We start from the raw sequence: 17,689 nt of genomic DNA on the forward strand, positions 1-17,689 counted from the left end.
TAAAAGTAATGGTAAAATCTCCAATTTGGCTTAATTCCTAGCATCTTCATAGAAAGTCCATATAATGTTGTTGGCCACAACAAGGAAACAATTTACCAGAATGTATGTTTGTTTTACGTCCCAGACTATTCCACAGCCCTGGGATTTCCTGGTGATCTAAGTCCTAACTAGGTCCCACCTTACTTAACTAGCATAGGCTAAGTGCTTTTAGCTGGGCAAAGGCAGAGAGTGCTGGGGCCAGTTTCCATTTCTGAGGAATTATATTCTGTATGATGGGAGCAATGGAGGGGAAGGTCCTGTTCTGTATGTCTCTGAAAGGCAGGTCATCTTCAGAAAGGTTTTTCCAGCTGATCTTAATGTCCTTATAGGTTTATAATCCCCCACCTCCATTCTTCTGTGATAGTAGAATGGAGCTTACTGTAGCTTGTGAATAGTTGTTTAAAAGTGCTACCAAGAGGAGTTATTTTAGTTATTGCATTTTTTATAAACTGGGGGAAGAAAGATATCATATCATTCTCTTTGCTTGCTTTTCCCTATTTTGTCTTTACAGTGCTGTGAAATACATTTTGTTAAGAAAGAGCAACTGTTCCAAAGACACAGCTAGTCACACATGTGACTGGGGGAGGGATGGTGTTGACTTCTGATTTCTCTAGTGTAGTTCCAGTTGTGTAACTGTACCACACCACTATCCTTCTTTATGACTGCTCTGGCTTTAAGTTAGAGGTGACCAAGTTGTGGTCAGAGGCACTAAGATATGCCTTGTACCCCAAAAATATTGTATGCAAACCTCCAAAAGGAAAATAATATACATAATAAAATGATGAAAATATCATGGAACCACTGAAACCTAATGATATGTTGCATGAGATTTTTGGCATTCTCTTAGGAGATCCCAAAAATCTGACAATAATGGCACCCAGGGTTTAATTAGGGCAATGGCTGGTGAATTCTGGGAGTTGAAGTTCACCCATTTGGAAGCTGCCAAGGTTGAGAAACCCTGAATGAAGGGTCACCAACCACTTCTTTAAGACAACGTCTAGCAGGTCAAATTATGTTAGAACTAGAGAAGTCAAATGCAAACCATGTAGTGCCATGAATAATATTGTCTCATGGAAAACAAGAACAAAACCAAAACAGGACAGGACAAGACAGGCAGTGACTACAGCTCCTAGTCTTGTTCTCTGAGAAGAAGGTAGCCTCTGAGACAAAATAGTCATTTTCTCTTTGGAACCATGTAACTTTCTTAAGATCCTTTGAATGGAAAGGAACAGGAGGGAAACAGGAGCGATGACTTATGCATACAAGGGGATGCTCATTCAGATCCTCCACAAAAATTCTTCTTTGCTTTTTTTCAATGATTTATTTGAATGAGCAAACTTGTAGTGGGTTTCCAAGGCCACTAATACTTCTGTCCAATAAGAAAGCCAATTTACTGGGGAAAATAACAAATGTTGTCCAAATACCACTCGTTAATTTTTAAATATTTATATTTTAAAGGGAGGCTTTTGCAGGTCTTTTCAGCCAAATCTGGGAACTTTTCTGCTTGTGCTGGAATGCAGAACAGATTCAGGCTTAGAAGGAGGTGTTCCTCCTTCCTCTATAGTTTCTGTACCAATGTTTCTCAACCTTGGCAGTTTGAAGATTTATGGACTTCACCTCCCAGAATTCCCTACCCATGCTGGCTGGGGAATTCTGGGAGTTGAAGTCCATACATCTTCAAACTGCCACAGTTGAGAAACACTGCTCTATACCCTGCTGAACATCATTTGCATCCTGCAAGTTGGAAACACATTTGTGGCAGCTGCTACCAATTTCTCCAAGGCTTGCTCAGAGGGTCAGTGGGTTTTCCAGAAATCTGCACAGTATCACAAATATATACTTTTGATTGCTTTACAATGGCATATATGTTACAGCAACTGGGTGGGATCTCATGGTGCTGCCTTTCACTAGCAGGTAGAGGTTCCTCCTGCCCTATTATTGCTCATGTGACTGTGGTGGGAAGGGGGAGGAATTAGCTCTGATCATGTGAAGTTCAGCTGAAGTGCCCCCCTCCCACACCACTATTATAAAATATAAAAGAGTCTTTTGCATTTTGAGTTTTGCCTGTGATATGTTAGTCCTGATCTCAGATTCTCTAATTATGAATGTGTTTGGAGACCAAACCAGTGGTTAAATACAGTCAAGCTGGTGTGGCCTGGCTGGTCTTGCAGTCTTTAACAAAACTGAAACAGGTGGCCTGCTGTAGGTCTGATGGACACTCATAGAGGAACATAAGTATTTACTTGACATAGAACAATGACTGGGAATGTAGAGACAGGTGTAAGTGGGCTTTGGGTGAATGTTGCAGACCATCTTCATTGCATAGTGACTAGGGCAACCATTTGATGGCTGTAAAGGGACACAGAAAACTCCAACTCTTTTCTGTCATCTAGTGCTTATCCAGGTTCCTGCAGCCCAAATCCAGTAGCCCTAGCACTGATATAGTCTGCCAGCACTGCTCCCCTCCCAAAGGAGCATCCCGTGCCACTGTTATTGCCATTCCTCCCTGAGACCAGCTTGGATGTACAAGCCCCAGGCACCAGAATAGGTCTGTTCCCTTGAAACTAGCTACTAGCTCTTCAATGACTAATGTTGGGATAGTGAGCCCTCATCTGAAAAGTTTGCTTGGGGGCCAGGGAGCTCTACTAATGCCTTGGACCCAGCCAAATATGTTGAGAGCCAATTTTCTATAATGCAGTCCATGAGCTGCATGGTTCCCTTAGCACTCCATTTATAGCTCCTAGCATCCCAAGATCTTACCACCAAAAACTGGCATTGTAACTCCTGATTTTCATCTGCATTTTTTAAAAAATGTAACTATAGGAAATAGGAACAGAAGGCTTCTGGGAGACAAATTGCTTCCCATCTTTAAACATGCTCCCAAAGTGCCCCAAAGGAGTCCTAAATCATGCTTCAGAATTCTGACCATTTTGCTGCTGAAGTTCATTGTAATTTCAAGCTGTTTCCTCAGAGCTGGATTTTATTAAGGGCTCCTATGGGAAAGGTTTGACTCCAAGAGGCCTTCTCCTCCCTTCCCTCCTTTATAAAAAGAAAATTGAAAAATAAGGTGGAAGAAATGGTCCCCATTTGTCCCAGTATATCACCTGTGGTACTCCATCTGGCTATGGGAGTAAATTGTGGCTGTGATGCAGTAGGATAGGTGTGGCTGAAAAAAGAAGTTGAATTCCTTTTGCATTTCTCTTGGCTACCTTGCTTTGTGGGCGGGGGGGGGACTAGAAATAATGCTCTATTGCAAGGATGAACAACCTTGTGGTGCCACAGGCTATACCTAACAATTGGGGGAGAATGAGGGGCTGTGGCAGTTGGGGCAATTATGGAAAGTAGATGGGACCATGTCACACACACATAGGCAAGGCCAGGATTTTTTTAGGTTCTTCCTTTTTTTCCTCTTTATTATTTTTTTTAACTATTTATATCCTATTTTAGGACTTACAATTTTTGCATATTTCCCATTTGAAAAATGGCCAGAAATGATACAACTTGCAGTTTAGTTTGGAGGGAACTTTGAGGGTCACTTGAAGACCAAATGTGGTCCTGGAGCCTCAGGTGGCCTATCCTGTTCTATTTGGAGTACAATTTTATACGTTTTAGGAAAAGGGAAGTACAGGGAAGGGTTCTTCTCCCACCTTCTCACCAGTCATAGTGTCTTCAGTCTTCCAATCTTCCAAATTATGGCTTCCTCCTTTAAGACTGTATGTTTACCAAAATTCCCTTTTGAAAGTACTGTAAAAATTCTGAGGCATACTTTGTGTGTTCTTGATTTGCAGAAGAGATGCACAAATAACATATTTTATCAAATTTCACATCTTTGTCTGTTTAAAAGAACCCCAATAATTTGAAGAATTGTGTGAGGTATCAGTGAGGCTCAGTCACCTTCATAAGTGGACTTAAAGACAATTGGGTCTAACTTAGGTTAATCCTTATTATGGGTATATAGTGTGCTCAAAATCAATATCCTGCTTAATTACAATTCAGTGTTTACAAAACAAATGACATTCTGGAAAAATATCTTTACACTGTTTTCTGAAATGACACATACATTTTGCTCTATTGTGAAAGGATGATGATGATGATGATGATGATGATGATGATGGGTTGCACAGTCAGCCAGTTGTTTAGACTGGATTTAGAATTTTTATCCATCTATCAAGTCTTTCCCAAGGATTATTATCATCATTGTTGTTGGTCGCACAGTCAGCCAGATGTTTAGATTGGATTCGGCATTTTTATCCACCTGTCGAGTCCTTCCCAAGGACCTGGGATAGGCAGATGTTGTTTGATAGTGTTAAAGGTATTGTTGCAGGATATAAGCTGTTCCAAGTAAATCTGCTTTTTGCATTTGACCGATGGTGATTTTGACAATGCCGATGGTCTTCAAGTGGTGCCCCAGGTGTTTTGGGATTGCACCCAAGACGCCTCTCACTCTTGGTACTATCTTTGCTTTCTTTTGCCACAGTTATTCTACTTCTATTTGCAGGTCTTTGTATTTTGTGGTGGTGGTGGTGGTGGTGGTGGTGGTGATGATGAAGAAGATGATGATGATTTGTTAATGCCTTATTTAAATACCTAGTAGACCTCATCTGTTCTAATCACTTGAGGTATGAAATAATGTAGATCAATTAAACATTAAGTCAAAACAAAATGAGTGTTATAAATCTGCCTCACTTGCCATTGCCGCTATAATACTTGTTTTCCCAGGCCATTTTGGAATGCGTTTGTCCTGTTTTCCCAGAGTTGCCATTTGTTCCCTTCTTAACACATTTGTGTTGTCATCTCTATTTAAGATTCTGGGAATAAGTTGCATTGAATTCAGTAAGGTTTGTTTCTGAGCAGACGCCTGTGGAGAACAATGTTGCTAGACAAACATTTGCAGCATGTTTAGCCTCATTAGTAATTCCCATCCAGAAAGATAAAACAGTGGCCTTTGGAAATTAATGAGGGATTTTCCTCAACAGAAATATATTTATGAGGTGGAGTTAGAGAATATTCCAGCAATTTACATGATCAGAAAGCACAGAATTTCCAGTGATTAACAAGGGGCAATACATATATATATATATTTGTGGAATTTTTCTTGCTATGAAATTCATAGTTTTTGAATTAGGAAGATTTCAGGGGAACTCAGCCTGACACTTTCAGGATTATGAGTCTAGCACTACCACAACAGCCACCCAACCAAAACAGACCTTCTTTGCCTCCCATTTCAGCCTAGTTCTAAGGCTTTGCTAGATCTCTTCAACTTCAGTGACCCATAGGCCAACAGAAGAGTGTCACTCTCCATGATCCCTCCATCACTCTCCATGGTATGATAGCTCATCATAAGCAGCGTGTTCTAGATCAGGGATAAGGAACTCAGGGCCCTCTAAATAGTGCTGAATTATAATTCTCAGAATTGTAATATTCCTGGGAATTGTACTTTCATAATACCTGAATCTCATCCCAGATGGTGATTCATATTGCTGTCTCAAAGATGGGAAAAGATACATCAGAGCAAAACATATGTATTTCCTCTGTATTCTACATCTTTTCAGTTAATTTTTATCAACACTTTATGCAAGATAGGAGCCAATCCAGCTATGTGGCCTTTATATAGGAAGGTTTTCAATAATCTAGAGATGTTATAGGTATAAGAAATGCAAAGACTGCCACTCTCATTGTGCTGAAGGACAGGAATAAAAGCTGTGACTTTACCACTGGGAGAATTGGGGGGGGGGGATGTACAAACAAGCATGTGCATTCAGCCAGTTTATCCCCTGATATAAGCTGCTACTTAAGCAAGCTTTGTGCCTTACTATGTCATGTGAAATGACCTTGACATTTTCTGGAAGCTTGGACTTGTGCCTAAGGATTGTTACAGATTACTAGTCCCGGTTTCCAGAACCCATCATGTAGGGTGTTTCAAGTTGGAATGATACAGTACACCACAAGGCTTGGTTAAACAGCAGTGTGAAATGGGAGGAGGTAAAATAGTGGCTAACTTGCTCATTAAGTGAGCTTTTCAAGTTCTCATTTTATACAAACACAACCCAAGCAAAGGGTGACTGAGCGGAAAAGAAACGTAACACTTTGTAATAAATTGCTGACCAGTGAACAAGGGATGGAGATCAAGCACTGTACATATATATGGCAGTTTTTGATACCTGTGTTTTACTTTCTCCATGGATGCCCTGGTTTACCACCAGTGAGAATTTTATTTTGCACCTTGGCTTCTAAGAATTCAGAGGTTTCCCATCTATTTCAAACCTATCTTTGCAGTTGTAAGGGTTTCAAATACCAACATGAAATCACCTGATTTCCAGATTTTTCCAGTCTATGAAGCATACTCACCCAGTGACCAAATTGACCTAGTTTCCCATTTACAAGCAAGTAACTGTTATACAGGTGAAACTCGAAAAATTAGAATATCGTGCAAATGTTCATTTATGTCAGTAAGGCAACTCAAAAGGTGAAACCAATATATGAGATAGACGCATTACATGCAAAGCGAGATATGTCAAGCCTTACTTTGGTATAATTGTGATGATTATGGCATACAGCTTATGAAAACCCCAAATTCACAATCTCAGAAAATTAGAATAGTGTGAAAAGGTTCAATATTCTAGGCTCAAAGTGTCCCACTCTACTCAGCTAATGAATCCATAACACCTGCAAAGGGTTCCTGAGCCTTTAAATGGTCTCTCAGGCTGTTTCAGTAGGAATCACAAGCATGGGAAAGACTGCTGACCTGACAGTTGTGCAGAAAACCATCATTGACACCCTCCATAAGGAGGGAAAGCCCCAAAAGGCAATTGCAAAAGAAGTTGGATGTTCCCAAAGTGCTGTATCAAAGCATATCAATAGAAGGTTATGTGGAAGGGAAAAGTGTGGTAGAAAAATGTGCACAAGCAGCAGGGATGACCGCAGCCTGGAGAGGATTGTCAGGAAAAGGCCATTCAAAAGTGTTGGGGACTTTCACAAGGAGTGGACTGAGGCTGGAGTTAGTGCATTAAGAGCCACCACACACAGACGGATCCTGGACATGGACTTCAAATGTCGTATTCCTCTTGAATAGCCGCTCCCGAACAACTAACAATGTCAGAAGCATCTTACCTGGGCTACAGAAAAAAAGAACTGGTCTGTTGCCCAGTGGTCCAAAGTCCTCTTTTCTGATGAGAGCGACTTTTGCATCTCATTTGGGAACCAAGGACCCAGAGTCTGGAGGAAGAATGGAGAGGCACACAATGCACGATGCTTGAAGTCCAGTGTGAAGTTTCCACGGTCTGTTGATTTGGGGAGCCATGTCATCTGCTGGTGTTGGTCCACTGTGCTTCATTAAGTCCAGGGTCAACGCAGCCGTCTACCAGGAGATTTTGGAGCACTTCATGCTTCCTTCCGCAGACGAGCTTTATGGGGATGCTGACTTCATTTTCCAGCAGGACTTGGCACCTGCCCACACTGCCAAAAGTACCAAAACCTGGTTCAATGACCATGGGATTATTGTGCTTGATTGGCCAGCAAACTCGCCTGACCTGAACCCCATAGAGAATCTATGGGGCATTGCCAAGAGAAAGATGAGGGACGTGAGACTGAACAATGCAGCAGAGCTGAAGGCCGCTATTGAAGCATCCTGGTCTTCCATAACACCTCAGCAGTGCCACTGGCTGATAGCATACATGCCACGCCGCATTGCGGCAGTCATTGCTGCAAAAGGGGCCCAAACCAAGTACTAAGTATATATGCATGCTTATACTTTGCAGAGGTCCGATATTGTTCTATTTCCAATCCTTGTGTTATTGATGTCATGTCATATTCTAATTTTCTGAGATTGTGAATTTGGGGTTTTCATAAGCTGTATGCCATAATCATCACAATTATACCAAAGTAAGGCTTGACATATCTCGCTTTGCATGTAATGCGTCTATCTCATATATTGGTTTCACCTTTTGAGTTGCCTTACTGACATAAATGAACATTTGCACGATATTCTAATTTTTCGAGTTTCACCTGTATATTTCATTTATTTAAAAACACAATGATTTTCTTCCCAACACACATTTTTCTTCCCTTCTCATGCAAACTATGTCTGGAATTAAGGTTTTCCACAATGAGAAAAATATACTGCAATTAGCTTTGGTTCATAACTCGTGCCTATGACTAATTATTTAATGAACACAACCAGGAACTAGCTAGATAATTAAACATTTTTATTATGCCTTTCAATAAACCTTCCAGTGTACTTTAAAATAAATTAAAGTCAACAACAACAACCAGCAATAAAGCAGTAAAAATAGCAACAGGTAAAACAAAAAACAATTGTTTTTAAAAGTCCATACATTTATTTTCATAACAAGGGCTGAGCCAAAAGCTGTACTGTCAGATATTTTTATTGAAATGAGACTGGAGACAGAAAGAAATTTTCCCATCTGTGTCACTACTGCAGCCTGTAAAGTGGGTTGTGAAACTGGGGAAGCCCTTCCACTCATTCCTAGATAAAATGAGTCCTACAGTTCCCAGAATCAGTCATGCTATCTGGAGTGCCTTTCCCACCACCTTTGAAGGGCACCAGGTTGGAGAAGGCATGAATGGATGCTGTCATTTGCCGAATGGGGATCATAAGGTATGAATCTAATGTGCATTAATACAATTACAGTACTTGTCTTACAGGCTAGTTGTTGTGGGGTTAACACTGGAGAAAGGAGTGTTCTGTATTCTGCCCTGGGCTTCTGGGGGAAAGACACAATACAAATATAACTATGAATGATAAAGAAATCAGCCTTCTGGTCCTTTCTCCATTATTTTCTCTTATTTTCTTTCCTCTTCAAGCAAGAGAGGTAGAGCATCAGCCAAGCCATAAGGCTGATCCTGCCAGTATTCCTGAAGAATTGTCAGGATTGGATCCACTTTGCTTGTCCCTTTTCTTGCCCTTGGAAGGGGAAAAATGAGATTCAAGTAAAACAACCAGTTCTCCTGTTAAGGAAGGAACTGGTTCATCTGTCTGTTTCTTCTATGAAGGGAGTTGGTGTGTATCAAATGTGTCATTGCTGATATGCACCACTTTTCTCCATGCAGGAAGACATGGGAGCAATGGGCCTCCTGATCCTCCTGAACTCTTTGGCCACAAATCATACTTTTTAAAATTGGTTTCTGAGAGATGACTTTATGCCATCATGATGTCACTGGAATGGGGACAGTATTTCAGACACGCTGGGGTGGTAAAATCATAGCTATCCATTTCATGGTTTAAAATCACTCAACCCACCCAAAACAACAACAACAAAAGCTGAAACTTTCGTTTCTTCCCTTGTCAGGGGTAATCTTGGAACTGAAAAAAGAGGATGCCTGATGCCATCCAGCCCACTGAGCAGATGGGGATTAGGTGCAGATTCAGTTCCCTGTTTCTGATCTGCATACTATTGCTTTGAATCAGACGGGTCAGTAACGCAGAGACAGTCCAGGGCTTCCAAATCATATCCCACTGTCCTCCAGAACCTATTAAAAAATAGTAATTTCTGAAATCTCATATATTCACCAAATCTCACAAGATCTCAGCAGTCCTAGGCAGAAACATATGGGATCCTGCAAACGAATACCCTAATCCCATTCCAGATCCAGAACAGATGAACAGTCCCTGGAGCCACATGTGGATTTATGGGCATTTGTGCAAAATTATGGATTCATATTTTATTTTGGCACAGTTGGAGTTGTTCCAGGGCCTGAATCTACACCCAATATGAGACCAGTAACTGTATGGATTGGGCTCAGGCCTGCCCTCTCAGAACCACAAAAAGGCTCCTGAGTTCTCATTCTATGTTCCAGTATTGAAGACAATGAATGAGGTTGTCAAGTTCTTTTTTCAGTGAGGAGTTGGCAGCAGTTTACTACAGCTAAATAGAATGGCAAAAGAGAAGATTCTGTGGAGTCCTTGGGGTTCTCTGAGCTTGGTTGTTTTTTTGCAAACATTTCGTTACCCAGATAGGTAACATCTTCAGTTCTAGCTAAAGACGTTACCTAGCTGGGTAACGAAACTTTTGCAAGAAAACAACCAAACTCAGAGAACCCCAAGGACTCCACAGTTCAACCCTGAGCTACACATATGCGCTTCTATTAGAGAGGATTTCATATGCCATTCTGAAACATCTCATTCCTATTCAGGCAACCAAGGGCAGCATTCATAGATAATCCTATTTTTCCCTCCCAACAATCCACAAGTCAGAAATAGCCTGGTAGCTCCTTTTCAGATTAACACAATTTAGTTGAACTAATTATATCTCAAAATTAATAAAAATTTGAGAAGATTTTGCAAGCAGACTCCTTCTGATTTAGGAGTGCCATAGATTAACACAGCTTTCCTCCTACATGTCAGCAACCCTAGCAGTAAGTACTGAGAGAGAGCAATTGTCATTGCGGTTGAGTGGAAAGTTGATGACTATCTGCTATTTCCATCTTTCAGTCTTTTTTCCATTTTCTAATGTATGAATTCCGAAGAACCATTTTTCCTTCTTTCTCCTTTATTTGCGTGATAATCAGACAAAACTGCTTACAGGTTATTATTTGGCCACTATTTTAATTAGAACAGTTGCTCTGTTTAAATAATTATTCTTTTTTTAAAAGCTGTTGTTTGGGGGGGAAAATTCTCCATTCTTGTTTTTTAGTGCTAATTCCCCTTCAGTTCTTTTTAATGAACAAGGTTGCTGGATTCTTCCATCCCTCTTTATTTAGAAGGGCAATTACGTTAAAAGTTAATTTTCTTGTTTTACTCCTTACATCAGTCTTTTTGTTTTGAGCAGTTTATTGCAGGTTATTACTCACAGAAAAGTGGTACTTTTTACTCCCCTTTTAACCTATAAGCCAATGTTTCTGCTTCCAGGATGGGGTCAGTGCCATACCTTAGTTTATTTAAAATTGTCTTTATGATTTATTTCACGGTAATGACAAATTCCATTTAAAGAGCTTATTTTAAGAAAAAGAACAATTTTAAATTTCAGAAAGAGCAAGTATCATTACTGCAGTAAGATGTGAAAGGTCTACTCCATTCAAAATTCCCTTGACTCATGTTGGATCTTTAATTATAATTTAAATTATCCTAAAAGTACAAACTCTGTAGTATTATGTTTTTTAAACAGTTTAAACCAGTGTTTCTCAACCTTGGCCACTTTAAGATGAGTGGACTTCAACTCCCAGAATTCCCTACCCAGCATGGCTGGCTAGGGAATTCTGGGAGTTGAAGTCCACTCATCTTAAAGAGGCCAAGGTTGAGAAACACTGGTTTAAACAGTAATATGTGTATTTTAAACAGTTGAATATCAGATTATTTTTTCAGGTTAGATTCTATTATTTAGAGTTTTCTTTCTTCTGTGTTCAGTTTACTTTACTCAGCCAACAATAAAAAAGCATGTTTGTTTGCAATACAAAATGAGAAAGAATCATAACATCATTATGACAGTAACAAGAAGGGTTTGGTATAATAAAGCAATGCCATAAATTAATCATTTTATGCTCACAAGCATAGTAACTCAACCTTTTCTCTTCTTTTCTGGGACACTATTTGATAGAAAGGATAAATCTTTTGTAAAAAGGCCCTGAACACCAAGTTCCTCTTTTTCAGAAATATTAAAACAGAAAGAAAAGTGTGTGATGAAGGTTTGCCCTTGTTTGTCTACTCAATTAAAAAACCTTCATTTCCTCCCTTTCTAAGAATTCTGAAAGCTTTGGGAGATGTCTAATTGGTAGCTTTTATGTGACTCTGTGGCATTAAGGTGAGAGTTTAATTAAGTAAGATTAATTAATCTGGTTGGTGTCAGATCATCTAAATCACACAGAATCATATGATTCTATGTGAGTATTGCTTAGTACAAATACAGACCATTAGATTGTACTGATGCAAGGCTGGTTTTGTTCATGATCAAAACTGGTGATTGTCTTTTAAAGTACATTCATAGTGATGGCACTTGCAGTCTAGGGATAGTTAATTATATTTTCTTTCTGGCTGCAGCAGGGGTCTGGGGAGATCAGCTACTGAAAAACCAAACTGCTAGGGACAAGAGTCATGTGGCATGTCAAACAAACCACAGTTAAAGTGGTTAGCCAGCTCCAGAGGCAGTTACACCACTGAGACAAGATAGACATCAGTGCAGAAAAGGCTGAGCAGCCGGCAGGAAAAGTGAACTAGTTTACACTTTCATCTTGGAAACAAAATCTGCAAATGAAGCAGGTTTTTCTGGGGTTTGCTGGACCAGATTTGCCTTGCAATCGTCAATAATGCCTAGCAGGCTTGTAATGCGGCCTAAAAGACAGCCTTAGATCACAGGCCAAGAACATGCTGGCAGAAAGTGCTGGTGGTGAGATCCTAATTGCCAGAAGCAATAACCATAACTTTGAGAGTTATGTGACAAAGGAGAACTCCAAGTTGTCCTTCAGCAATCAAACTGTGTTGTGATCAGGAGGTTGTAATTACATAATATCTTGATATAGCCTCAATATTTACATGGATGTGGGACTTCCCTTTCAAGACAGTTGTTTTTCTGAAACTGAGAAGCCATTAAAAATAGAAAGAATGACACTACTTTGGATCACTTTTTGGATAAGCTCATCTTGATTTGCTTGATCTGGACTGTACAGACTGCATGAGTTCTGAAAAGAGAAGATGGGGGATAGATTTGCAAACCTCATTCTGAGATGCATTTTATGCTGGAATCAGAAGGACAGAGATTAAAAGTTCGGTTGTCTGGAAAATAGCCTTTGCTGGAGTTACCCAAAGATAAGTTCAGGACACTATTTTCCTTCAGGGCTCTCCTGATTTGCAGACACCACGTGGCCATGCCTCCTTCTTTATAATAAACAGTTCTGCCATTTGAAGGGCTTCCGTCTGTAGGTGATAATCTCCTGGAAGTTCTGTCCTGTTTAGGTATAAAAACCAAGAAGCACCTGAATAAAGAAAAGCAGGGACTTGAAATTTCTCACCATAGTTGGCACCCATTCCATACACTGAGCAGTAGGCGCCCAGCTCTTCTGGTCATAGATTTTTCCAGTATAATGTGCTTGCTATTATTTTACATTTATAATTATGATTTCTAAATATCTATCTGCATATGTATATAAGCAAGTATGATTTTTGTACATATTTGTACCTTTTTTGTTTTTGTGTGTGGGGGGGGCAGAGTGACACTATCTTTTTTATTGCCATGCATAATGCACTGTCTTAAGAGCTGGGACTATCCAACCCATTCACAGATGAGTAAGGTCTATGAGGAAGTTGGCTTCTTCTGAGAATAAAAGCTATGTAGAAACACAGCACAAACAGTGGAACAGAATGACATCATTGATGCAGAAAGGAGTTGTGATCAAGAAATTGATAGTTTTACTGAGAAATCCTTCAAAAGTAGTAGTTTGCTTTTTCAGAACATCCTGAAAAACTTGAGTGAAGGCTGAGTATATCACCTTTACACTCAATTTCAGTGCAATAAACTATTAATGATGCTTGGAGACCAATCACTTTATTTCAAGTGGAACTATGAACACAGATTCACCACAGTTGAAGACCATTTGGGACAGATAAAATGGTTCTATGATGTAACTGTTCTCTGTAATATCTCCTCTATGGTAATCTCCCTGCCTTTTTTTTTTCCTCCCCCACCCCCAACCCTTAGGGCATCTTTTGCTGCAAAATATAAAATTTCTGGCTCTGGATATTTCCACTTTCAGTTGTTTAGGAATGTGTTCTTTTAAATTAAAGCCTTTTAATAATATATTTTTTTAGAATTTTGGAATGTTTTTAATACTGTTATTATTTTTTTTTATTATACACCACCCAGAGTCACATCTTGTGAGATGGGTGGCCATATAAATATGATAAATAGAAAGTTAGATGCCAATCGGTTGGTACATCCTTTAAAAATTAGGCATTATTCCAGCAATTAAAGGCCTATGTGCAGTTAATTTTTGGATTAGGAAGCACTGTGAAAACATTTGTAATGGAAGTAATTGTATATAGTTTGATGTGTAAATGACATTCTCATACCTCCCTCATTCACTTCCATGGAGAAAAATGTTGTGTCCGTCCTTTGAAATGAGTGGAACAACCATTATGGGTGTCAAGCAGGATTGCATGAGCCTGAGAAAACATTGGGGCTGCTTTAAAGAGTCAACTCATTAACATTAATGAGTTTCTTAAGGCAGCTGCAACTTTTTTCTTGGATTTGCACAGAAGTCTGAAAAAGCTGGGCTACTTAATGAATAGCAGTCTTGTATTTATGCAAGACACAAAGCACTTCTTCCAAGTAATTTTCAAAGTGTGCATAGGTCTGTTAGATACTGGACAACCCAAAATTTTGGATAGTTTCCAAAAACTTCTGGCTGGCCACTGCCTATAAAGAGCTTAATCTGGAACCACAAAGCACATTAAGAACTCCAGAGTTTACAATAAGTACTAGAACAGTGTTAGGGGATTTAAGATTAAACCAGCATTATTACTTTTGTTCCTTGCATATATTAATGATTTAGCATGCCAACATCATGTCTGCATTTGCACAATAGATTCAGTCTGGTTACTGAATTAACCCATTTTTTTGAGTTCACACTATACAATGAATAATAAACCAACCAATCTAGCTAAGCTTGTGCTACTGTACGGTTAAAACTAGTTAAGATTTCTACATTGTAGAAATGCAGCCACTGAGTCTTTAACCAGTTATGATCGTTGTGTTATGCAAACAGAGCCTATATGTTTAAAACAGTTTAAGAATCATGGACATATATATAATGAATTTTTAAATCAGCTTTCAGAACAAATTATTATCATAATATGCTTTAATAATAGCTTTGGCCTGCATGTGAGATATGCCAATATTTAGATACTGGGTGAATGTTAATTAAAACCGACATTGCATGGTTGAGAGTTCATCACTTCCCTCTCTCCCTCCCTTTTTAACAGTTCATGACAAAGAACCCTAAAATGCGACTCGGCAGTAGTGCTTTGGGTGGAGAGAAGGAGATTCTCCTGCACCCATACTTTAAGGAATTGGACTGGGACCTGCTGAACCAGCGCCAGATTGAGCCACCTTTCCGACCTCGAATCGTAAGTGTTTAAAACTGTGAGTAGGTGTGTGTCTGTGTCTGTGTCTGTGCAAGGAAGGGACAGATCACATCCATTAAAGGAATGCATGCATTATATGCAAAATGTCAAAGGTTCAATCTAGGGCCAGCCAATCTAGTAGAGAAATGGACTAGTGCCTGCTTGATCTGAAGTAGCTTCCTGGGCATTTTTAAAAAATAAATATGGGCATTGCCCAAATGGTGCTTGGGTGCTTTTGCTGGGATGCCCACTTTCAGAATTCATACTATATATTGGCTACCTACAGTAGATCCCAAATCTCCAATCTGAGAAATACCAGGTGGGCAGTTGTTTGTGTGACCACCAAAGTCTAACCAAAGGAGGAAACATTTGTTTTATTTATTTGTTAGTTAAATTTGTATCTTGCCTTTCTGCTTGAAGTTCAAGCCAGCGTACATACCAGTCCTTTCTCCAGTTTTCTCCTGTGAGAAACAACAACAAAGTTGTGAGGTAGGTTGGGCTAAAAGAGAGCGATTGGCCCAAAGTCACCCAGCAAACTTCATAGGTGAGGGGGACTTGGTTTTCCCTGGCCCTAGCCCAATATCTTAACCACTACATCACTTCAGAATATACTCCACAAAAGAAGAGAACATATCTTCAGTAAGAAAAACTCTTCACATTTGTGTATCAGGTGACACTTCCTGACTCCAGTGCGGAGATAAGAAGCTGTCATCTATAGCTCAGACTATGTGTCCTTCTAGCTTCTGCCAACATAATATGTCTCCAGGTAATAGAGACAGCTAATATTTATTTTTCCTTTCATTTGCCAGAAATCAAAAGAAGATGTGAGTAACTTTGATCCTGAATTTTTAAAGGAAGAGCCAACCTTGACTCCCATTGAAGAAGGAATACTATCCATGATCAACCAAGAGGAATTTAGAAACTTTTCTTATACGGATCCAGAATTAGAGTCTTAGCTCCATCGTGCTGACTGGCCTCTCCGTCCTGAAATACAGGATTGCCGAGACATTTGTTCAACTGGAACATCCAACAGGCAGGCTTATACTATGCATCACAGTAAAGAGGAGAAAAATGTTTTCAGTCATGAAACTGAGGAGCTCAGCAGGAACAAATATTTCTTCCAGTAAATGATTGATGCAGAAGCTTGTTAGCTCTGGATGGCTACTGAAGTAACTTTGCAATAACTATGGGGAATTTCTGGAAAGACAAAATCAACTCTGAGCCAAAACTATCTTTATACAGCACTGATTTCCCATGAAATAACTCTGTTGAAGTATCTTCTGAAATCAGGGAAGCAAAAAGAGAATAGAGTTGACTGGTTTGAACTGTATTAGGGAAAGGTTACAAGTACTACTATTTTGCTTAGAGGATATAGATACAGTTTTTCTCAAATCTGAGTGAGTACACATCTGTTAGAAACATTTTGGGCTTCCATTTACAAATATATGTAATTATACACATTGACAGAAAAAGGAAAGGAAAGGAAAGGAAAGGAAAGGAAAGGAAAGGAAAGGAAAGGAAAGGAAAGGAAAGGAAAGGAAAGAGGGAGGGAAGCAAGCAAGCTGCATTGAATTCTACTTAGGATATTTGATGATATGGAATGGGATGGGATCAGGTGGGAAGCCCCACCATGCCCATTTCCATCGGTATCCAGCAGATACTGCCAATCAGGTAAAAAGGGGAGCACCATGGTGTTCTCTCATGTTAAGGATATGTGTCCATGTGAAGGAACAAGAGAATCAATCCATCTGCTACCTCTGCGTTAGGATGAGGGAAATATCTGCAAATTTGTAAAATACTGAGGTTTTGTAAAATTTGGCTAATTTAGTTTTTAGGGTTTTTCTTCTTTTTTATGACTTCTGTTCTCCTTTCCTGAATTTCCCAAACAAAATGAAGCCGATTCTGTCTTTTATCCAAAGACAATTTTACTTTGATTCCCTTTACAAACTGATGGCATTTTTGACTCTAGCTGCTCATTAAAAAAAAAAAAAAGGAAATTTAAAACTGGTAGTGGTTAAATTATTTGTCCACCAGTATGAAGGACCATACAGTGAAGATATTTGTAACTTAACTCAATACCAAATCTGAATTAAGAGAATCCACTCAATGTATGGCATATTGTGATCATGTGACCTCTTTGCCTCAACATTAACATAGAGCTGAGGGACTCATCCTATGGTCAAGTCAAGAAATTTAATTTGTTGTTATTGTTGCTATCTATATCCATTTTCAAAGCATGTAACAATGTATACAAGTATCCTGGTGTCAACCCAGATTCTGCTTTATACCTCTCCAAGCACGTTAATCCACACTTTCATTAAACCAGATGTCAACTTATAATTAAATTTGAACTATAGTAATAGTTCAAATAGTAAATAGTAATACAATTAATTCATCAAATATTGAAAAGAAGATTGGAAGTTTGAAGATGGGTAAAATACAAGAAATAATATGGATCTGGTGCAAAGACTTTTTTTTTTTGTAAAACAGCCTTATCATTACAAGCAACTAAATGTAAAAGAATGATGATTTGCAGCTGCTGGAAATGACCATAAAGCCTTCAATTTACAGTAAATATGC

At 39.2% G+C, this 17,689-nt stretch overlaps 1 protein-coding gene across 1 annotated transcript in view; it reads left to right on the forward strand.

Moving 5' to 3' along the window:
- Positions 1-17,402, forward strand: part of PRKCH (protein kinase C eta) — a 100,736-nt gene extending 83,334 nt beyond the window's left edge. The window contains exons 13-14 of the mRNA XM_088149735.1: positions 14,969-15,112; positions 15,919-17,402. Of these exons, the coding sequence (XP_088005861.1) occupies positions 14,969-15,112; positions 15,919-16,065 (291 nt within the window). The 3' untranslated portion in view covers positions 16,066-17,402. The remainder of the gene's footprint in view (positions 1-14,968; positions 15,113-15,918) is intronic.
- The last annotated feature ends 287 nt before the right edge of the window (positions 17,403-17,689 follow it).

Source organism: Python bivittatus, unplaced genomic scaffold (assembly GCF_059951505.1).
Source record: "Python bivittatus isolate LINGU-HERP-01145 unplaced genomic scaffold, Pbiv_v1 ctg000580_np1212, whole genome shotgun sequence".
In the NCBI taxonomy this organism is placed as follows: Eukaryota; Metazoa; Chordata; class Lepidosauria; order Squamata; family Pythonidae; genus Python; species Python bivittatus.